Source organism: Lates calcarifer, linkage group LG24, assembly GCF_001640805.2.
Source record: "Lates calcarifer isolate ASB-BC8 linkage group LG24, TLL_Latcal_v3, whole genome shotgun sequence".
Lineage (NCBI taxonomy): Eukaryota > Metazoa > Chordata > Actinopteri > Centropomidae > Lates > Lates calcarifer.
Genome location: NC_066856.1, coordinates 2969128 through 2988230, shown reverse-complemented (window position 1 = coordinate 2988230; position 19103 = coordinate 2969128). Strand labels below are relative to the sequence as shown.

The 19103-nt window shown below is 38.9% G+C and overlaps 1 protein-coding gene across 1 annotated transcript in view; it reads left to right on the top strand.

Annotated features, from left to right (window-relative positions):
- The first annotated feature begins 3395 nt into the window (after window positions 1-3395).
- odad2 (outer dynein arm docking complex subunit 2) overlaps window positions 3396-19103 on the top strand; it is a 38477-nt gene continuing 22769 nt past the window's right edge. Inside the window, 10 exon segments of the mRNA XM_018698284.2 lie at window positions 3396-3489; window positions 4367-4603; window positions 4981-5138; window positions 5564-5759; window positions 5976-6082; window positions 6680-6816; window positions 7748-7864; window positions 11883-12100; window positions 12667-12816; window positions 13723-13876. Of these exon segments, the coding sequence (XP_018553800.1) occupies window positions 4386-4603; window positions 4981-5138; window positions 5564-5759; window positions 5976-6082; window positions 6680-6816; window positions 7748-7864; window positions 11883-12100; window positions 12667-12816; window positions 13723-13876 (1455 nt within the window). The 5' untranslated portion in view covers window positions 3396-3489; window positions 4367-4385.

Genomic DNA, 19103 nt, shown 5'->3' with positions numbered 1-19103 from the left:
GCAAAATTTAAGAAAGCGCTGTAAGCACATCAGCACAGTTTCAGGGGCTGGGAATATTCAAGTTTTATGGCGATATGATTTTCTCAAAGATATGTTTTGTGGTTACATTTCAGCATTCTGGAAATACATAAAAGCTCTTGTAAAGTGCCTCGGTGATTTTGCAAGAAGAGCCAAGTGTCGCCTTGCAGAATTGCAACCAAAATAAACAAAAAGTGTTTTAAGTCATGTAGATGTAGACTTTGTCATTGGTTTCCTCCAGAAGCCCTATGGCCATAAATCTTGTGTTACTTCTATATTTGACAAGCGTCCATCCACTCCAAAGAAAGCACTGGCACTAAGCGATTGCCACTTGAAATACATACTGTACACAGTATTTGAAAACCACAATTGCAGGTTTATGTCCATAAGAAGCTCAAGCAATGATATTGTTGCAAAAAAATTCTCAGCAGTATCAGGTTTTGTTTGCTGAGACTCATTTAGAACTGATTTTGATTAATTTTCATCTAGTGAACATTATGCACCAAACGTTTGACACACACTACTGGCAAAACATGTCAGTTTCTTGATTTGATTTTCATGTGTGAAATCACTATTATGTTGATGGGTAATGCAGAGCTGATCTTCAGGCCTTGTGTGTTAGAGGAATAATTATGCTCAGTTTTCTTTGACACTGCTGTTTTTGCCTCTGTTATTGCTCTTTTTCAATGTGAACAGGACCCAACACATTTTTCCAATGGCTTCTTGTACTGGTGCCTGTTTAAACAGTCAATAAACAAGGGGCAATTACTCATAACAACTCAATGATGTCATCATTGTCTGTCAGATTAAAAAAAGGAAAAACTAAGATGATCTTACTGATAGTGACCCACAGCACACTGCAGAGTACCATATGTGTTTCATAAACTGCTCCTTGGAACAAAGTTATATGACAGATCTTCAAGCTTCTTGTCCATCATAAGTCAGCCATGCTCAATCCTGTTTAAAAGCACTTGCCCATTCTGCTCTGTGCCTAAAAACACAGAGGATTATGGGAAAGGACAGACAGGATCCTGTAGCTTTTTACAACCAGGGGATGTGGTCACAGCCTCTTGTTAGACTCACTTTTACTGTTTTCTATTTTAGAACCTCACATGGATTAGTGCGACACATCTCGCAGGTGCTCATTACAATGACCAGTGTCACCCCCTTTCCTTTCCTGCTTTAACCGCACTGAACTGGATTTGACACGAAGCCTGTAAAAACATCAGAGCTCTTTGGACGACGAACCGTGCCTGAAAAAAAAAAAAAAAAAATACAGGAGACACGCTCTCCAGCTCTCTCCAAACCAGGAGCAGGAACAGTAGTCTGTGCACCTCCTCATCATCACTCTTGTTACTCACGCACAACCTTTGTGTATGTTTAATCTGAGTGTTAATGGAGTGTTGTGCAGGTTGGACACACTGTGAACGGATGCAATCACGATGTCCATGTGTAAAGAGGCTTGGCCGCAGTGCCTCTCTGTGTGTGTCATCAGACTGTTTCCATGCAGTTCAATCAGTGGCTGAACTCATGCACTGGAGAAATAACATGGAGAGAGGTTGTGTTTATTATGCTGTATTAAGTTTTATTCAAAGAACATCTAGTGAGCAGGTGCTTCTGAGCTCAGAGCATATTTGTTTTACTTTGTAAAAGACCCAGGCTGGGTAGAGGGTTTCATTTAATCCCTTTTAACAAACAGCAATTAGACTCGCTAATGAGACCCTGGGTTAGATATATTAAGACCATCGTTTATCCTGTTTTTCTTCCCTTTTTTCTTTTAGTCTTCAATCCTTCTTCACTTCCTTTTTTCTCCTCAGTGCCTCAGACAGGCAATCTCAGACACACACAGATGCACATGCTTAACGTCAGCTCCTGTCTGTTCACTGGTACGTCTGAGCTCCTTTGCCTTCAGCCCCACCAGCTCCAGCACCCCGTTGCAGATTCTCAGTGCTTCTTAATTTAGACAGCTTTCCCCTTGTTCCAAATAAAATACCTGGAGGGGGAGGCAAACTCGTAAATCCAGTCCTCTAACAACAACAACATCCAGAATGATCTCTCTTGATACAAGAGATGAGCTACTACTGCTCTCCTCCGGGGATCTCTGGTGATTGATTTACATGCGAGCTCAGTCCAACTTACCCAAACGGTTTAGGAGATAAAGTAGTTCCACCTGCTGTGCCGCCATGCACGCCAGGCTGAAAGGGATAGGTCTCTGCACCATTGGCGCTCTTGACAAACAGTGTGCCAAGCAAGTCAAGTATCAGAGAAAATCAGTGGTTTCACTGGCCATGAGATACTTCTCCTCTCAGTTAGCCTTAGGACATCATAGGTGGGCAGCTGCCATACAATAAGGACACACATTTGTTCTTTAAGAGGGAGGGAGTTTTATCACATTGGATAAAAATACATCTGGCTCCTATATCTGGGAGTATGCTTGAACTCATACATGCCACCCACTGTGGGGTGTGATATTATGTTTGTGTTTCTGTCTCATATCACTCTTGAGTGAGCGTGGTTTCAGTGTGCACAATAGAAAGAGTCCAGTGTAGGATTTTCTTGAGCATTGCTTTTGTCATGGAAAGAAAAGATTGTGCTATAACATGTGACAGAGAGAAGAGGGTTATCGCTTATTTTCACATTAAAAAATAAAATGATGTATCACTGGTTTTTCCACTCAAAAAGATTGTTAAACCCCTTAGCTTCTTCATGTTAACATAGCATACCTGTATTGATTGATGTTAGGTTTATTAACTTTGAACTGAGTGAACTCATTTGCTGTGTCTAAACAGAGAGTATCCACCCAAATAGACTGTTTTCACTACCCAATGTTTGTCTGCAGGACAGTGCCAAACCAGCAGTGAGAGAGGAAATAGGCTCTCAAATATGCGGTCATGTGGACACTCTAAAAGGAAGGCATACAGGGATTTTTATTATTATGACAACATTTGACTTTGCATTTTAGAGTCTCTAACCATGAAAGTCACAACACTATATCCAAAGTTAGACTTCATACAGGTAGATTGCAATTGCTGACAGTGCAGATCTAATAATTATTCTTTATTGCCTTGTACTCTTTTAGCTCAGCCTGAAGAAAATTCCACCTTGCATTTCACTGCAAATACTGTATAAAATTATTGAATATTTGAAATTAATTTCCAAAGATGTATAATACTGAACAAGATAGTAAAGGCAACACTTCTGTATAGGATTATACTTTTACTGTGGCTCATCCACTCCCCGTGAATCACAGAATTCCCTCCGCTCTGTGAAGCGTACGGATTTCATTTTTACATTTCAATGTTTGAGTTTAGTGATTTTTGACCCAACTCGCTCTCCGTTTTGTTTGGTTGTATCACAGCAACCAAAGGGGGCGGGAACGGCAGAGAGAGGAAGTCTGTAGTTTCCATGGACACCGTTGGTAGCAAACTGTCGGTAAAAGTTTTGAAATAGTAAAGAGACTTGAAATTCACGGTAAGTTTGTGTTTAAGTTCATATATGGATGTAACATATTATAGCAGAAACATACTTTATGTTACATTAATGAAGAAAAGCTGAACATGATTGTAGTTGGACTGCTGTTAGCTAAAGAGTGTCAGCTTTGCTAACGTGTCTAACGTTAGTGAGCATAAACTTCATACTAGCTAACATAGTTAGTTAGCTAACATAGTTAGCTAGTCTGACCCTGACAATGTTCCGTCTAAACAATGCAATATATTCAGATGTCCATCCACAGACGTGAAGGATTAGTTTGGGAAATTAAGATCTCAGGTATTCTCTGTTAGCTGACCAGACTTCCTCAAAGCTAAACATGTGAGCATATTAGTTTTGTAAGAATTTGCTCAGGTTAGTTCCCTGAGGATTTAGGACAATGCATTTTATAGTCTCTATGGCCCTGTGACCCATTTTTAAGATCCCTAATAACTCATGACTTCAGCAGCATTTAGAGAGTTCTTGATTTGTCTATGAATATGAGTAATGTAGACTTGGAGTAAACTATTGGTTTATTAACACACATTAAGCGTAACTGAATTCATTACAACTAAAAATGGTTTGGGCTTCAACTAGCAATTATTTTCAGTATGACTGATCTGCCAATTATTTTGAGTTATGTCTGAAAGCAGTGACAAATGCACATAATAATTCCTTAAAGTCCAAAGAGATATTTTCAGATTGCTTGTTTTGTTAGAGAAAATGTCCAAAACCATTCAGTTCTGAAAATTTCACATAGCCTTCTCTTAATTTCCCCAACTACAGAGTAGTTTACGTGTGAATTAGAGGAAAGTGAAGTATCATACTGAGCTTTTATTAGCCACACACTGTTTAAGATAGTGTTGTTGTTCATGTTTAGTTTCAGAATATTCCAGTTGATGAAAATGGGGGTATCACTGACCAAGGCTGCCCTGTGGACCAGCTCCGGCAAACTGGAGTTCACGCCAATGAATGAGTCCTTGTTGAAAGAAATCCTGAGCTTTGTGGAGCAGTTCAGCTCCCAACACCCACAGGAGGCAGAGCATGTGTTTGAGGAGCCGCTCCAGTGGAGTACCACTTTAGTGGCATCTGATTTCAAAACAGACTATGACATCAGGTTAGTCTAATCACAGGGCAGGCAGCTGGTTGGCTAGTGCTTTCAGTATTACGTGTCTGTGCAGGATATGCTGTCACCATGGTGTCCAAATGTATTTTACCTTTGCTATACTCAAAGAAGTGGGCCATAATTCAATTGTTTTTCAGCTTCAGCAAGACTGAGAACATTCCATTTTATTTCATCAGAAATTCTGGTCTACTTTCTATGTGTGGTTAGCTTTGTATCTTGTAGCTGGGGAGATGAGAAGTACAAAAACAAAAATACAGACTGATCCTCTTTATGATTATGTTGGCATTTCTAATCTAATACAAAACACATATTAAAAGAGATAAAACTTAGAAAGTAAACATTTTTTTGTTGTTGTCTTTTCTCCTAAGTGACTCAGATGTACAGTCCCACGAGAAAGACAGTGAAGGGCATCCACTGTTGCGGCTTTCCCCTCCTACTGTTTACGTACGCAGCTTCAGCCAGCTCTCTAAACTTGTTCATCTGGCAGACGATAAGAAGTTGGAAGAGGTTCGAGCATGTCTAGAAGGTAAGCACAATGACCACAAGATGCGATTTGAATCTCATTTGCATCCTAAATAGTCAAGCCACAAGCATACCTCCATAACCCACAGACTTAATTTGTTTGTCCTCCTTGTTATTCTTTACAACCATCCAATTATGCTGCCATTGGTAATTCTTTACAGATATGTATTTATTTTAGGGTCACTGCCAAAAAGAGATAAGGTAAAATATATTGTCTGCTAGAGGAATACATGATGAATGTGGTATAACTCATTTTCATTGCTGGTAGATGTTTTATAGAAAGAGAATGTTGGCATAGTTTGTGAAAAGAAATGTGTGTGGGAAAAAAATACAGTATATATTATGCCTGCTTTATAGTTCAAAATTAACTCAGCTCATATTTTCAGAAACACAGAAGATTTGATAAATCTAACCTCTCTTTTTGTTCAGAAAATAGAGATCCTGTGGTTAAGATTCTTGGTCCCTGCTTTGCTAACGTCTTGGAGAGAGAGGACACTGATACTGATGTGCTGGGTCTGGCAGACAAAGACCAAGCAAAGGATTCAGAGGTCAAAGTCAAGCTTTTTCACTTGCTCCAAACTACGGACAAACTGTTCCTCAGCAAACTTCTTGAAGAAATATCAGAGTGGGTGCTTCTCTTTTATCTCCTACTCTCACAGCATTCAATCAAATTTCCCATCCATCTTTCATGGCTATCCTCCTTCAATTAGATCCACACAGATTTACTCCGACATGTGGTTGTTTCTGATTGGAACAGGCAGGGTGTTTGTAAAAGTCACCATGAATGAACAAGATGAACTGGATGTTTGTTTTGATTTGTTTTTTTGCATTTTCATTACAGACAAGTCAGGCTCGACCCCACCACAGTAAAGAATGACATGGAGTTGTTGAAACAGTTGTGCAGTGGAGGGGAAAAGAGGGTGTTGAAGTCGGTTCGATACACATCAGGTTTGAATTATCTCCACATTTCACTGGGTTGCAAGAAAAGCAATTGCTATTAACACTAATGCTGGATATTCCAAAGAATAAAAAGCCTGTGTTCTGCTGCCACAAAAGACATGGAAGTCATTATATCTGTCAGATTCCAGTTTACTAAGTCATTAGTCAGTGCATGTTTTTTACTTAATTGCAATGTATTTATCATGCTCTTACAAAGCGTCCAGCAGCATGTGCAAACCAAGTGATAAATGCAGTCGACTGTATGTCCCCTTTTTCTCACGTTGAATTGACACCTTCTACGAAAATACTCTCCAAACCACATTTAAAATATAATGGTCCCAATGTGGCTCCGTTTTTTTGTGGATGATTTATATTGCAAATGAAACTATGGCTCTATCCTGGGCTAATGCCTCAGACCTGTGGTGCTTGGAGTGCTATGTCATCCTCTTTAGCAGCCCAAGCATTTGTGATGATTTCTCTTTTTGCTCTACTGCTAGTCCCTATGTTGTGACTTGACACCATGCTGCAATACATATTAAGAAGTTTGCTGCAGGATTTATAGGTTTAAACTTTTTTCTTTTTTTCCCCTTTTCCTTGTATTTTCAGATTATGAATTTTCAAATGGCTGCCGTGCCCCTTTGTGGAGACAGGTGCATGGTGAGATTTGTTACCTTGTAATTGAACCTTGTGACACTGACAACCTCTACATCACCTGCAGCACCGCTGGAGTTTTTCTCAATGGGGTAAGACAAAGAAGATAAAACACTGTGGACTACATTAGCTGCAACAGTCAATGTTATGTTTTTCTTTTGTCTGTGTGAGAAAATGTTAAGGGAGATAATTTATCAAGAAATAAACCAACTATCTGGAGCATAATTTCAAATAGACCAGCTCATTATTGCACAGTTAAGTGTCAGTGAATTCACCTGTCTCTGTCATTGTGATCCAGTGGTTCTGATCTGTTCTTCAATCATAAGTCTTGAATTAAGGTAGGAATGCAGGTATGCCTTACGAAAGAGTAGATCTACAGTAATCTAAGGGGAGAAAAAAAGTTGCCAATTGCCAGTTTAGAATATGTGAAATTTCATTTGACAAAGAACAAAATTTAAGTTATTAATGTTTTCAGATATTGTTAAAATGCTGCAATTAATATTCATACCAGCAATAAAACATTAGAATTGATCAAAATTTTACATTTGTATATATACCTTTCTAAAAATTTGGCCTTTAAATGTCCCTTCAAAATTGCCCTGTAAGTGCTGTTGTTTAGAGAGTTTCCAAATACTCCAAATACTAATGTCAGGAATCTCTCTGAATGTGTTTGCAATCATTTCTAAGAAAGGATTTTGCGTGCTGCAGCACCTTTTACTTTTTCAGTGACTTTGCTGACAAACCATAGGTTTCCTGTGTCTGTTTCTTCACCTGGAAATAGTTCGGCCAAGGTGAAAAAACTAAAACCTTAAACCAAATGGGTGACATTGATGCAAAAGAAACCTCAAAGAGCAGTATTGTCTTAAACCTAATTTAGTGGTTTACATGGTTTTACACTTCCTCTTTGAGGCTGGTTAGAGATACTCTGAGCCTTCTCTCTTAGCTGTTCCAGCTGACATGTGGGTCACATTATAATTGTGGTTTTTAGAATTAATGAGGCTGTTTTTCACTTTGTTTTCACAGGGCATAAAACAGGAGGGGGAGGAGAGTGGTTACGAGCGAACAAGTGATATGTATGAAGACCTGCTAACACTTCTGAAGAGCCAATCTCCATATTTTGCCAAGAACATAAACAAGCAGGTACAGTGGAATACAGGCAGATGCAATTATCATCAACACATTAAAACCTCCTTTTTGCAGCCTTGAATTTTAGTTCTCAAAGCAAAGATGTGTGGGTGTTGAAATGCCTCTTTGTCCCTTGAACAAGGTTCTTCTCTCTAAACCTCTGATTTGATCAGTGATGCTGTGTGACTCATATTCATAAACAGAGTTAGGATTGTGTAATCAGTGTCTGTGCTGTTCCACGCTAGTGAGCTAGTGTCTGGTTGTCACTGTGTTGAAAAATTTCTGAATCGACCCGTCTGTGTTCCAACATCACAAACACTGAGCCCCATACCACCCACCCCCTCCACACACATATACTGTATAGACTACACATTATAGACACTGAAATATGCATGATTTATTGAATGGAGCTATGTCCTGTTTTAGTAATTTGACGAGATCACAAATCACCTCAATAATATATTCCAGTTGCTTTCACAAATCTGTTAATCATTTCAAAATATGATCTTTTTTTTCTCACTCACACTCTCTTGGAAAATGTGGTACCATCACGAGCTCATCAAAGCCTTTAAAGACCACTTACTGCTCACTGCCTGCTCTGTATGGAAATTGGTTTTGTGTATTAAAAAAGGGAAAGTGAATAATATGGTCTAGGCTAGTCTAGTACAACCTTAAAAATGGAAGGAAAAACAGTATTGTTTACCCACTGTGAAAATCTCACTCTGTAAGCAATAATCAATAGTACATCTGTTTGAGTAAAGATTTACAATATAGTTTACTAGATGCATACAAATGTATTTTTTCCCAATAATTTTTCAAAACTATTTGACTTTTGAAGGGCCAAATTGTTTGACAGAACAATTCTGCATGTGAAGTACCTTTGGGACAAAAGATAAAGACAACAGAAATATTTTAAAAATGTGTTTTGAATTGTCCTAAGAGATTTTCCATCCTAGGTTTTATTCGGACAGTCACCGCAATAAGCTGTAAGTTGTCTTTGTCAATCACTATTGGTTACAATATTGATCTACCGCTTTGGTCCAGGCAGAAATATTTCAACAATTATTGGATGGATTACCATAAAACAGCCATCAGAGTCCCCATAGGATGAATCCTAAGGACTTTGATGGTTTCCCATGACTGTAGACTCAGGCTATGTCTGCAGTCACTATATTTACCTTCCACCATTTTGTTTGATTGTCTGATTTCTGAGTGTGAAATTTATGCTCCATATAATAATTCCCACATTGGGGACACTGCGGTAGTTCACCTGGTCAGCATAACACGTGGCAGAGTCCTCACTGCAGCAGCCTGGGATTGAATCTGGCCCGGGGCTTTTGCTGCATGGCATCCCCCCTCTCTTCCCTGCCTTTCTTGTCTTTCTCTACTGTCACTATCTGATGAAAGCAGAAATGCTCAGGAAAAAAAAAAATTTACCACAAGGAAAGAAAAAAAAAATGGTGCCACGATGAGGACGGCTACGTTTTTACTGACATTCCTGCAAAGCATTGCTCTTCATTCTATGGATGCAAAAATATAAGTGTGATTTTCCACCTGTTAGTGATGATGCAAAATGACAGTGATGATTTAAAAGTGTCCAAAATCTCAATTTACTGCCCTTTATAGAGTAAACTACTGAGTGGCTATTATATAGGGCAACTGAGTAGTGAATGAGTAAATGCTAAAGTAAGTGCTTCAAACAGCTTCAGTAGTGTACTCACTAGCATCTTTATAGTGTGGAATAGTGCTTTATTTATGAACTTAAGATTGGTCCATGTGATTCTTTAAAGTAGGTGATAGATCTGAGGGTGCCATAATAATAATCTGGAATGGGGTTAGTGAAGACTTGAATAAACCAATAAGTAGTGCCAAGCTGATCTGTGTAAAAAAGACATCCAGGCCTTTATATTTTATGAGTCCTTTGTGAAGAGTGATGCCTCGAGTCTGAACAATCTAAAAATGACAGACAGCCGCTGTAAAAATTGCTGTGAACGAGTTTGTGGAGGCACAAATCATTGTCAAAGTCTTTTTCTTGTGAATTCTTTAACTTTTTTGAAATATACCTTGCAGTGCCCTGTAACGTTTGTTTCACTCTCATAGCTGAATATTTTCTCTGTCTCTGCTTAAGCTAATCACCCTCACATGACAGTGTCAACTTTGAAATACACCGCATTTGACTGATTGCTGACAACAGCAATTACATGGTGCAATCCAATGCATCCTTTGTCTGAGATACATATTAAGTAATTGTAGTCGTTCTTGTTGACAAGATCCATTCCAGTTTGAATTTGAGAGAGCAATAGCAGAGGTATCTGTCAGAAACACAATCTCACATAGCTGCGGCTCAGTTCCCTGATTGCAACACAGAGAGCCCAAAGTTGGAAGGCGATAGCCAAAGATAACAACATCTAATCTCCAAACATATCTGTTCGTTTCCACTGTGAGGAAGCAGGTCTTTTTTTAACACTTCTATTAGATTAGACAGCCTCAATCAAATGAGCAGAGGCAGCCAAAGGAGACGAGGGCTGCAACACAGGGAGGAAGCAGACTCGCCATCTCTGTTCAGTGCTGCGGATTTGTTTTGACATCACAGCGTGATTGGAAATTGGACATACTGTGTATTTGCATGCATAAGACACTCACTGAAAAGCAAAAACTCCCTGGGTTGTAGATTTGTTTTTGTTATTCACATCCTGAAATTAATATAGACTGCCTCACTGTCATAATCAGTCAGTAAAAACTGCTTGATTCCTGCCACTGACAGATGTTTTATGGCCAATGGCTTCAGATTTGCTTCCCTGCTGATTTTCCATCAGTATGGATCAAGTAATTAGATACAACCTTGCCTCAAACATATGTAAATAGTTGGGGTTTAGGTTTTAGTAGTGAAATGCTTGGAAACATGACAAATAAAGTGCTAATAATTGAATGTCACCTGCTATAAAAATGTTTTTTGAGTTTAGAAATACAGGCGTTGGTCTGGCTTAACACAGAATTTGTCTCCAGTGTGTTTTCAGACACAGAAAGGCACCTGTAATAGGACATTTCACTGTGGCATGTCAGGGAATTTGGAGTGTTCCCTTCTGCGTATGCACATGGACTTTGTCCATTTCACATATAATAGAATTAAAGAAAGTTGGTTAGCCTAATAAAGTCAGACTGTGGGTCTGTGGTTGGATGAATTGACTTGTATGTTTCCAATAGCAGGTCACTTTGTGTTTTATGAAAAACAAGTCTTTGGAAAAGTGATTGGGCATGCTTGGCTCCAGCTTGTGCATGAACACAACCCATAGAAATACATCTTAATTCTTTTTCCCTTCCCTTAAAAATGCTGAGCCCCTAACAACCAATGACAGTCTGAGCTATTTCTGCAGAGCAGGTGTCTGTGATTAAAAACTCTCCTGCCTGCTAACCATTCATATGTGTCTTATTGGCATTCGTATATATGGGTTGTAAAGTTTGGTATAAAGACTTTCAGAACTTAAAAAAAAGCATAACTGAATAACAGTGACACAAAGGCATGGCTCTGTCTGTGCCAAGCTGCAAGGTTTAGGTGGAGGAATGTACAGAAACAATAAACTTTTTGATATTGTTCAGCCAATTAACAGAGGGGGACCTATTCTGTGCAAAGCATTGGGAAAGTGTTATTTAATTCCAATACCTCAGTAAAGACTGAATTGTTATGCAGGTCTGTATATGGTTGAGTAAGAGCTTTTATGTGAATTTTATGTTTTTCATGTGTCACTGATACTGTTGTATTTTTTTAATATGCTTCTTCTTGGAGTGAAATGGCCAACACTTGTTAAGTGTGGAGCACTGCTTCACCAGAAGTACAAGTGACCATCAGAATGACTTTTGTTATAATAAGCAACATTCAGAGAAATTTACAACCCAAGTACATACAGTTTTAAAAACAAATAGTATACATATAGTACACAATATCTCACCACTAGCATTTGCTAGTGGTGCAGTGCAAATTGAAAAAGTCTTTTTCTTTACTCCTCAGCCTCTGTCTTTTTCCCCTTACCAACAGGATTTTGGAGTTCAAGAACTTCCATCAACACAAAGGATCCAGCATGTGGAATCGGTTGATATGGAGGAACAAGGCCAACCCCAGAGGTCTTACGAGCAACAGGAAAAGAATGTGCATGACAAGGCGAGACAACAGCATACGCTGAACAAGGCAGGCGGCGAGAAGAAATATGAACCATGTCCGCGATGGAAGAATCTTGGTCTCATGTCTCCATGTGGGTATGTGATAATTCCTTGTAAGATGTGTCCTGAAATATCTTCAGCCTACCACGTACTGTGCATGGTGGGGATCCCTTCTGCTGAACAGAGGAGCTTTAAATGACAGTGATGCCAAGCTTTCGCCACATGTGTTCACTGTCTGCCAGCAGTCACACATTATAAAGAGATGGTTATATGGTTTATAAATTTGAGGGCAAGTGCAAATATTCAAGATTACACAATGATCTGAGTTAATAAATGTGTTCACAGTGTGGAAACCCTTTCTGCCCAATTACAGACAGAAAACTTGGGAAAAAGTCTTAGAAAAAAATCCCCAAAAAATCTATCACATATGGTCTTTGATTGATAAATAGATCGAGCAAGGGCTGAGCTGTTGCAGCTGTACCTTGTGATATCTGTACCCATTTGAGGAGAAACTGGCTCAAGATAAAAGTATCTCAATTGCTAAAACAAAAAAAACCCCAACAGAACTCTAGTCTTAAGTTGTTAAATAATGATTATCTTAGAAAAATAACCATTTTCAAAATAGAAGCAGGCATAATGACTCCTATTTCACATCATTACAGTAAAGCAGAGGAAAAGAAATCTAGTAAGAGCTCTGGAGAGGAGAGGTCTGGTGAAATACAGAAGAAAAAGCAGGGACCAGGAGCCAAGAGCAAGATGAAAGCAGAATTCTCAGTGTCCTCTTTACATGGACGCCTGTCCTCCCAGAAAATGTAAGTGTCCTAAGTCAGTTCTCCTTTGCAGGTGGTATACCTTAAATAGGATTTTGATACTAATATGAAGAAGTCTACGTCCTGAAGAAGAACTTATGTAAAAGCTTTTATCCTTCTCTAGCTCTTAGCAGCTACAACCTCTCAGCTGTCCCCATAGTTGCTTCTGCCAATGTATACAGAGTGCTAGCATCATAAATCGATGCAGCTGATTCTAGTGACTGTTCTTTTTTTTAGCTCATCATTTGGTGTGCATGCAAAAAAGACCTCAGGGTGCATTCACTCAATCACAGTTTTCACTACACACCACCCAGGACAGCGTGTTGGCCTGGCAGCTTTATGAAGGCCTTGTTCAGTGTTTATCTTGTTGCTTCCTGGAAAACACTCCCTCATATCGGCTGGCTCCTTCTGATAATACGCTCCCCTGGAAATGCTATTTGTATGTACATGGGAACTGTCTCTCAGCGGCCCCATATGAATGTGTACCAAATTTCATTACTCCACAGTGCCCAATTTTCATGATACTGTTATCCAAGTGGCCCAAGCAACTTTAAAAAGCCATCTGCATTTTCTGTTTGCATCAATAGCCTAGCAAGAGTAGCATATGCTCTGTATATGATGACGACTCCAGTCCTCCCATGACATTATTCCAGGCTTTATTTTCCTGCTGCTTAGATTCTGAGGAAGTTCAGACTTGACACTTGAATTTCAAAATCCTTAATCGGTCTCCTTGTGTGGGATGACCAAGCTGTTTTTCCATTTAAAACACCGGAAAAGAGATTTCATCATATTATATTCCATCCTTTTGTCTGGCTATGTGTTGTCCAGTCATTACACTGTCCCACACCTTAGTAGTAGATTGTTATCTGCAGTCAAAATTGCGCTGTTATCTGTTCTTTTTTTGTTCAGTAAGACCCCAGCAGGAGCCCTGCCAGTAGAACTTTCCAGTGAGAGTTCATCTGAGAGTGAGGAGGAAGAAGAGCAGTCTGAGCGCCGTCCAGAGAGTAACACAGACCTGCCCTCTGAGTACTGGCAGATCCAGAAACTGGTCAAGTACCTCAAGGTATGGGAATGTCACCCTGCACACCACTGTTTCCTGGATTTCAGTGGATTTCAAGACAAAATACAGAGTTGTACAAAGAGCTGTAGTATTGCAGGCAATAGCAGGCTACAACTGACAGGAAACAGTAAAGTCCATGCTCCTTTCCAGTCATCTGTACAAGAATTTTGATGCTAACCTGTATCAGTATCAATTTCAAAACCCATGCCTGAACAGCAGTGTGTGGAAAATAATATTTAGTCATGGATTTGTTTAAGAACCTAGGATAGGTGGTATCACAAACGATAATGTTCCAATCACATAATCCCACCTCTCTATTTTGCTTCAGTCATATGAAGGTGACACTACACTGTCAGATGAAATAGCGTAGGTTGCTCCCATTTAAAGCGGTGCTTTGTAGGAAGATGCCTATTGAAGTGGTTGGCTCGGCTCGTGGATTCCTGGTTTCTGACACAGGCCTGTTTGGTTGCACATGTGAGCCAAGGCACAGGGGAAAGAGCTGTCTGACGGCAGCAGCTGTATGCACTGTTTGCCCACACCGCAGAAGCATAAAAATGAAGCACGCCTGTGATAGGTCTGACAGGGCATATGGTGAATATTAATGTGTCAAAACATGGAAGGAAAAGAAAAGAGGACAGAAACGCCAATGACCCAGACTGGCTGGGAATACCTCCGACCACTTGACTTCTGAGATTATCCTGCCTCACTCAGTGGTCCCTATTATCTCTTTATCTGGACAATATCATTTAGACAGATTATATTAAAACAGACTGCATTTACTTTATTTTGACAGGAATCTGTTTTGTTGCAAGTTGCAAATCCGTCCCTTTCTGTTCAGCAGTGAAAATACCTTAAATGCTACCTCAATTCAAGGAAAATTAAATGACTTAATGGTATTTCAAGTGAAGTAATAGTGTACATCACATATTTTTATACAGTGTACGATTTCTTGACGTTACTGACAGATTTGTGTTTTGAGTTCTGTGGCTCAGTGCTAAATAAGATTGTTCACAGCCCACAGTAAATCTTTTATAGAAAATGCTGCTGTAAAGTTCAATTCTAGGTAGATATTTTTAGCTTAGCAAAATAGAATATAATGGAAGGAAATTCCCACTCTAAAAGCAGGCTGCTACTCCTTTCCAGAAAGGAAAAAAGAAGATGTAAACGATATGAAAAAGGCAAATTCAGATTTTAAAAAAACCTCACTGGTTTGTATATTTTATACTTTTCAGCAGGATTGTGAGTTTTAGGGTTGTGTGTGTGTTCCTGCTTCAACAAGATGCAGCACTGCAGTAACCAACATGTCCCAGCCTTCTATCTCTCTGGAAACCACACAGCACAGTTATTTATGGGGTTTGTCCAGTAGTCATTTTATAATATCATTACCATCAGACGCTGAAACTTACTGTGAGCCAAGTTAAATATCTGTTTTATTTTAGGAGGGGATCTTTTTTTCCCTTTTTCCTTTGCACTATAGACAGCCGTTTGTACTCTAGGAAGTTTAACACTTTCATAAAGCGACACATGGATGTTCTGTTTTGTGTTTTAATGATATTTATGCAGGTATATTTGCCTAGGCTTCTGATGTGTTTGTTTTTATGACTGGAGAGCTGCGTCTGTAAAACGGTTACATGGTCTCTCACAAAATCCAGTATGCAGATTTAAAGTCTATATCTAGCACACATGGGTTTATGTTTGTGTGATTGTGTGGGTGTACTGTATGTACTGTAGGGGATGTCTGTAACACATTGACATGGGAAATGTATGAATGTAAAACATATTTCACCCTCCTTATTCCAGTCTGTAATGCACCAGTGCCACAGTATAAGCAAACATTTAATCATACTTTATATGTAAGCATTTATGTTTACAGCTTGTATGCTGTACATATATAGCTATATATACAACATGTATGTCTTAGGTAGATTATGGAAACAAGAAAAGCTAAGTAACAACTTTGTGAAGAGATGGGTTAAAGGGTTAAAGGGTTGTTTTACTAGTAAGGACTGAAAAACATCCCATGCTAAGCCAAAAGATGTCATTTGAGTATTTTGTCTGTGTTTAAAAAAATCACCAGCTGCTATCAGTTAGGTTGGCCTGTAGCTTTTCAAACACAAAACAATTTTCATATTCTCACAGATATAAATATTGTGTCTGATATACAATATGTTACTAGTTAACAGGTAAACATTCAATATTGTGTGCTGTAAACATTTTCATAATTGACCTTTTTCAGTTTTCATAATTTATTTTTTTCTGAGCAGATGGCTTTTTCTCATCGTCTCTGAATAGTCACAACAAAAGGAAGATTTCTGAAACAGCTTTCAAAAAGTGCCACTACAAGTGTAAACTGTCTCCATAGCTTTAAAATTCTCCTCTATTACTGTACATTTACCTTAAGTGTAAAAGTATTATATATTAACAAGCTGACCTTGGTCCTGACACGTTTTTGTGTTCAGGCCTCATTAAGGTTGCTCCCCCTCTGCTGGGCAGTCATAGTACTACTGCCCCACTCTTCTCTCATGAGAACCATTCTCTTGATTGCAAGACTAAAACTAATCCTGTCTCAGCTGAATGGCAGCCAGTATCAGTTAATTCTCTCAAAAGAATTGAATTTGTAGCTAATTATGCATAAGTAGTTACACATTGTTATGCTTTTTTAAATAACTATAGCACTCATATAACACACATTTCATTTTTACTGCATTTACTACCTGTCTAATCTGGATCATTTACCTAAAAGAATAATTACATCATTTCATTCTCATGAGTTAAGCAACTTTTCAACTCAAAGACCTGACCAGACATTTTCTCAGTGTGGACTGCACTCATTTTATGACAGCAAGGCCAATTAAGTGATTGATTTTTATGTTAAAGGAGATCTTATGTCAAATATGAAGTAAGAAACAACCAGTAATCATTCCCCATAATAGAGCAAGAGTTTGGGTTTGTTCTTGTGATTAGTAGCCTTCCCTCTAAGTCTGTTGGAGACTGCAGAGATGTATGAAACCTCATGCATCCTCTATGGGTCGATGCTTGCCAAGACCCAGTGCTTCTCTCCTACACTAAGCTCTATGAAGCACTGGCAGTGGCCCGAGTATACCTGACACACACTTAGGCACCTGAGCACTTAAACTCAATATGCATACCCACTGTTGTCATGAAGTCCAAGCCACATACACAGACACAGACACACACGCAAAGTATACTCAACAAAACTCCATCAAGAAAAGGGTCTGAGGTCAACAGGGTATCATTTACAGCCCTATTAACCCTATCCCTGCTCTCACATGCTTAGTGCTGTGATTTATAGGCCTGGAGTGGCTCACGCAGGGCAGTCTGTATCTGAAGAATCCAGTCTGCTGCTGCAGAGGAACCAGACTAGAATAAGACCTCCTTTCAGTAAAGTGCAGGCTTCAGCTATTTAGTAGCTCAGGCTGAGACACCTGCAGTAAAGGAAGAGACAAAATGTGTAAAGCATCTTTAAGTGGCTCATATCGAGTTCATTCAGTGAGAAATTAAATCATTCATACTGCTTAATCTCCTCTAAACCCATTTTTGATCATTTGATTCCATCAGACAAAGGAATAAAGTATTCATACAACTATCTTTAATCATTACGAGATGAGCTGCAATTAAACTGCTTATTAATGAGTATTTAGTACTTATACAGCATGGGTCAAATGCCAGAGTGATACTCTTTAAATTCTATATATGTGGTGTGTTAATGTGGAGAGGACTGCATTCCTAGTTAGGGATATTTTCATCATATACCCTGGAGACCGCATTTACTGAGCCTCGAGATGTCTTACAGATTTTCTATCACTGCATTTTAACTCGCTGATTTGTAATATCATTTATATTTACTTTGCAGCCATACTAGCGATGTGGCTCTGTGTATGGTATGGTTGTTCAGTTGGTCCACCACTTGATCTAGAAAAAAACACAAACGATAGATTGTTATAAGATATTGCACATGCATTCATGGTCTCTAGAGGATGAACCCAACTGTCTTTGCAGATTCCCTGACTTTTCATTTAACACCACCATGAGGTTTACATTTGTGGTTCTGATTGAAAAATCTTGACAGCTATGGAAATTTGCTACAGGTATTCAAAGTCCCTAGAGGATTAATTCTTTGGTGAGTATCTGACTTTTCCTCTAGCATATTTATATAGAGCATATAGCACAAAGCATATATACATGGACTGGCACAAAATCTTGTACAGATCATCATGGTTTCCAGATGGTATATCCTACTGACTTTGATGATCCCTTGACTTGACTTCTTAGTGCCACAATGTGGGTCACATTTTTGAAATGTCAGAGTGAAATGTCGTGATACCTATTGAGTGCATTGGTTTTTGACCAAATACTTGCAACTTTTTACCAGTCTGTACTTTGTGTTTAGTATTAAGTGGTATATGTTAGCATGCTAACATGCTAAACTATTGTGGTTAACCTGGTAAATATTACCTGCTAAACTATGATAAACACTATCAAGTTAGAATTTGCATTGTGAGCATATCGACATCCTGATGTTAGCATTTATGTGTCAAGGCACCACCTAAAAGAGCTGCTAGCATAGCTTGACATTCTTAATCTTGTTTTCCATTAGGCTGCTATTGCAAATGTCTTGACTAGTAGAAGCTCACTCAGGTTTATTAAGCAGACCTATAAAGATTTAATTTGTTTTTTAAAAGGACTAAATAAAACACATCACAGGTTAGCTTAGGTTTCCCAACACCCTGTACATAAAAAGAAAATTATCTTAGTATTGTTATTACCTATAGATGATTGAAATGCCAAGCCAGCAGCTCATGGCATCCATTATCTGCCATAATACTGAACAGATATTAAACTACTTTTTGAATTTCTTGTTCAGAGGTCGAACAGTGGTTGAATTCATTCCACTTTGAGCATCTGCCCATATCATGCTCAGAGAGAGTCAAAGATCTTTCACCATAAAAGATTGTCAGATGTTGTCAATGTTTTAAAGAATGTCGACAATACTTCAAGACCAAAGCCAACAAAAATGAAAGCATATGATCTGTTTTCTGCTCTCCCAGCTATCACTCCTAAACATAGCTTTTTTCGCTGTTTTTACAAGGTAGGAACCTCGCCTGCCGAATCCTTTGAAGAGTGAGAATGGAGGAGACAAAGGAAGCAGTAGATCCACTGCTGTTAATGGGCAAATGGTTCACATTTAGGCTAGCGTCATGATATGGAG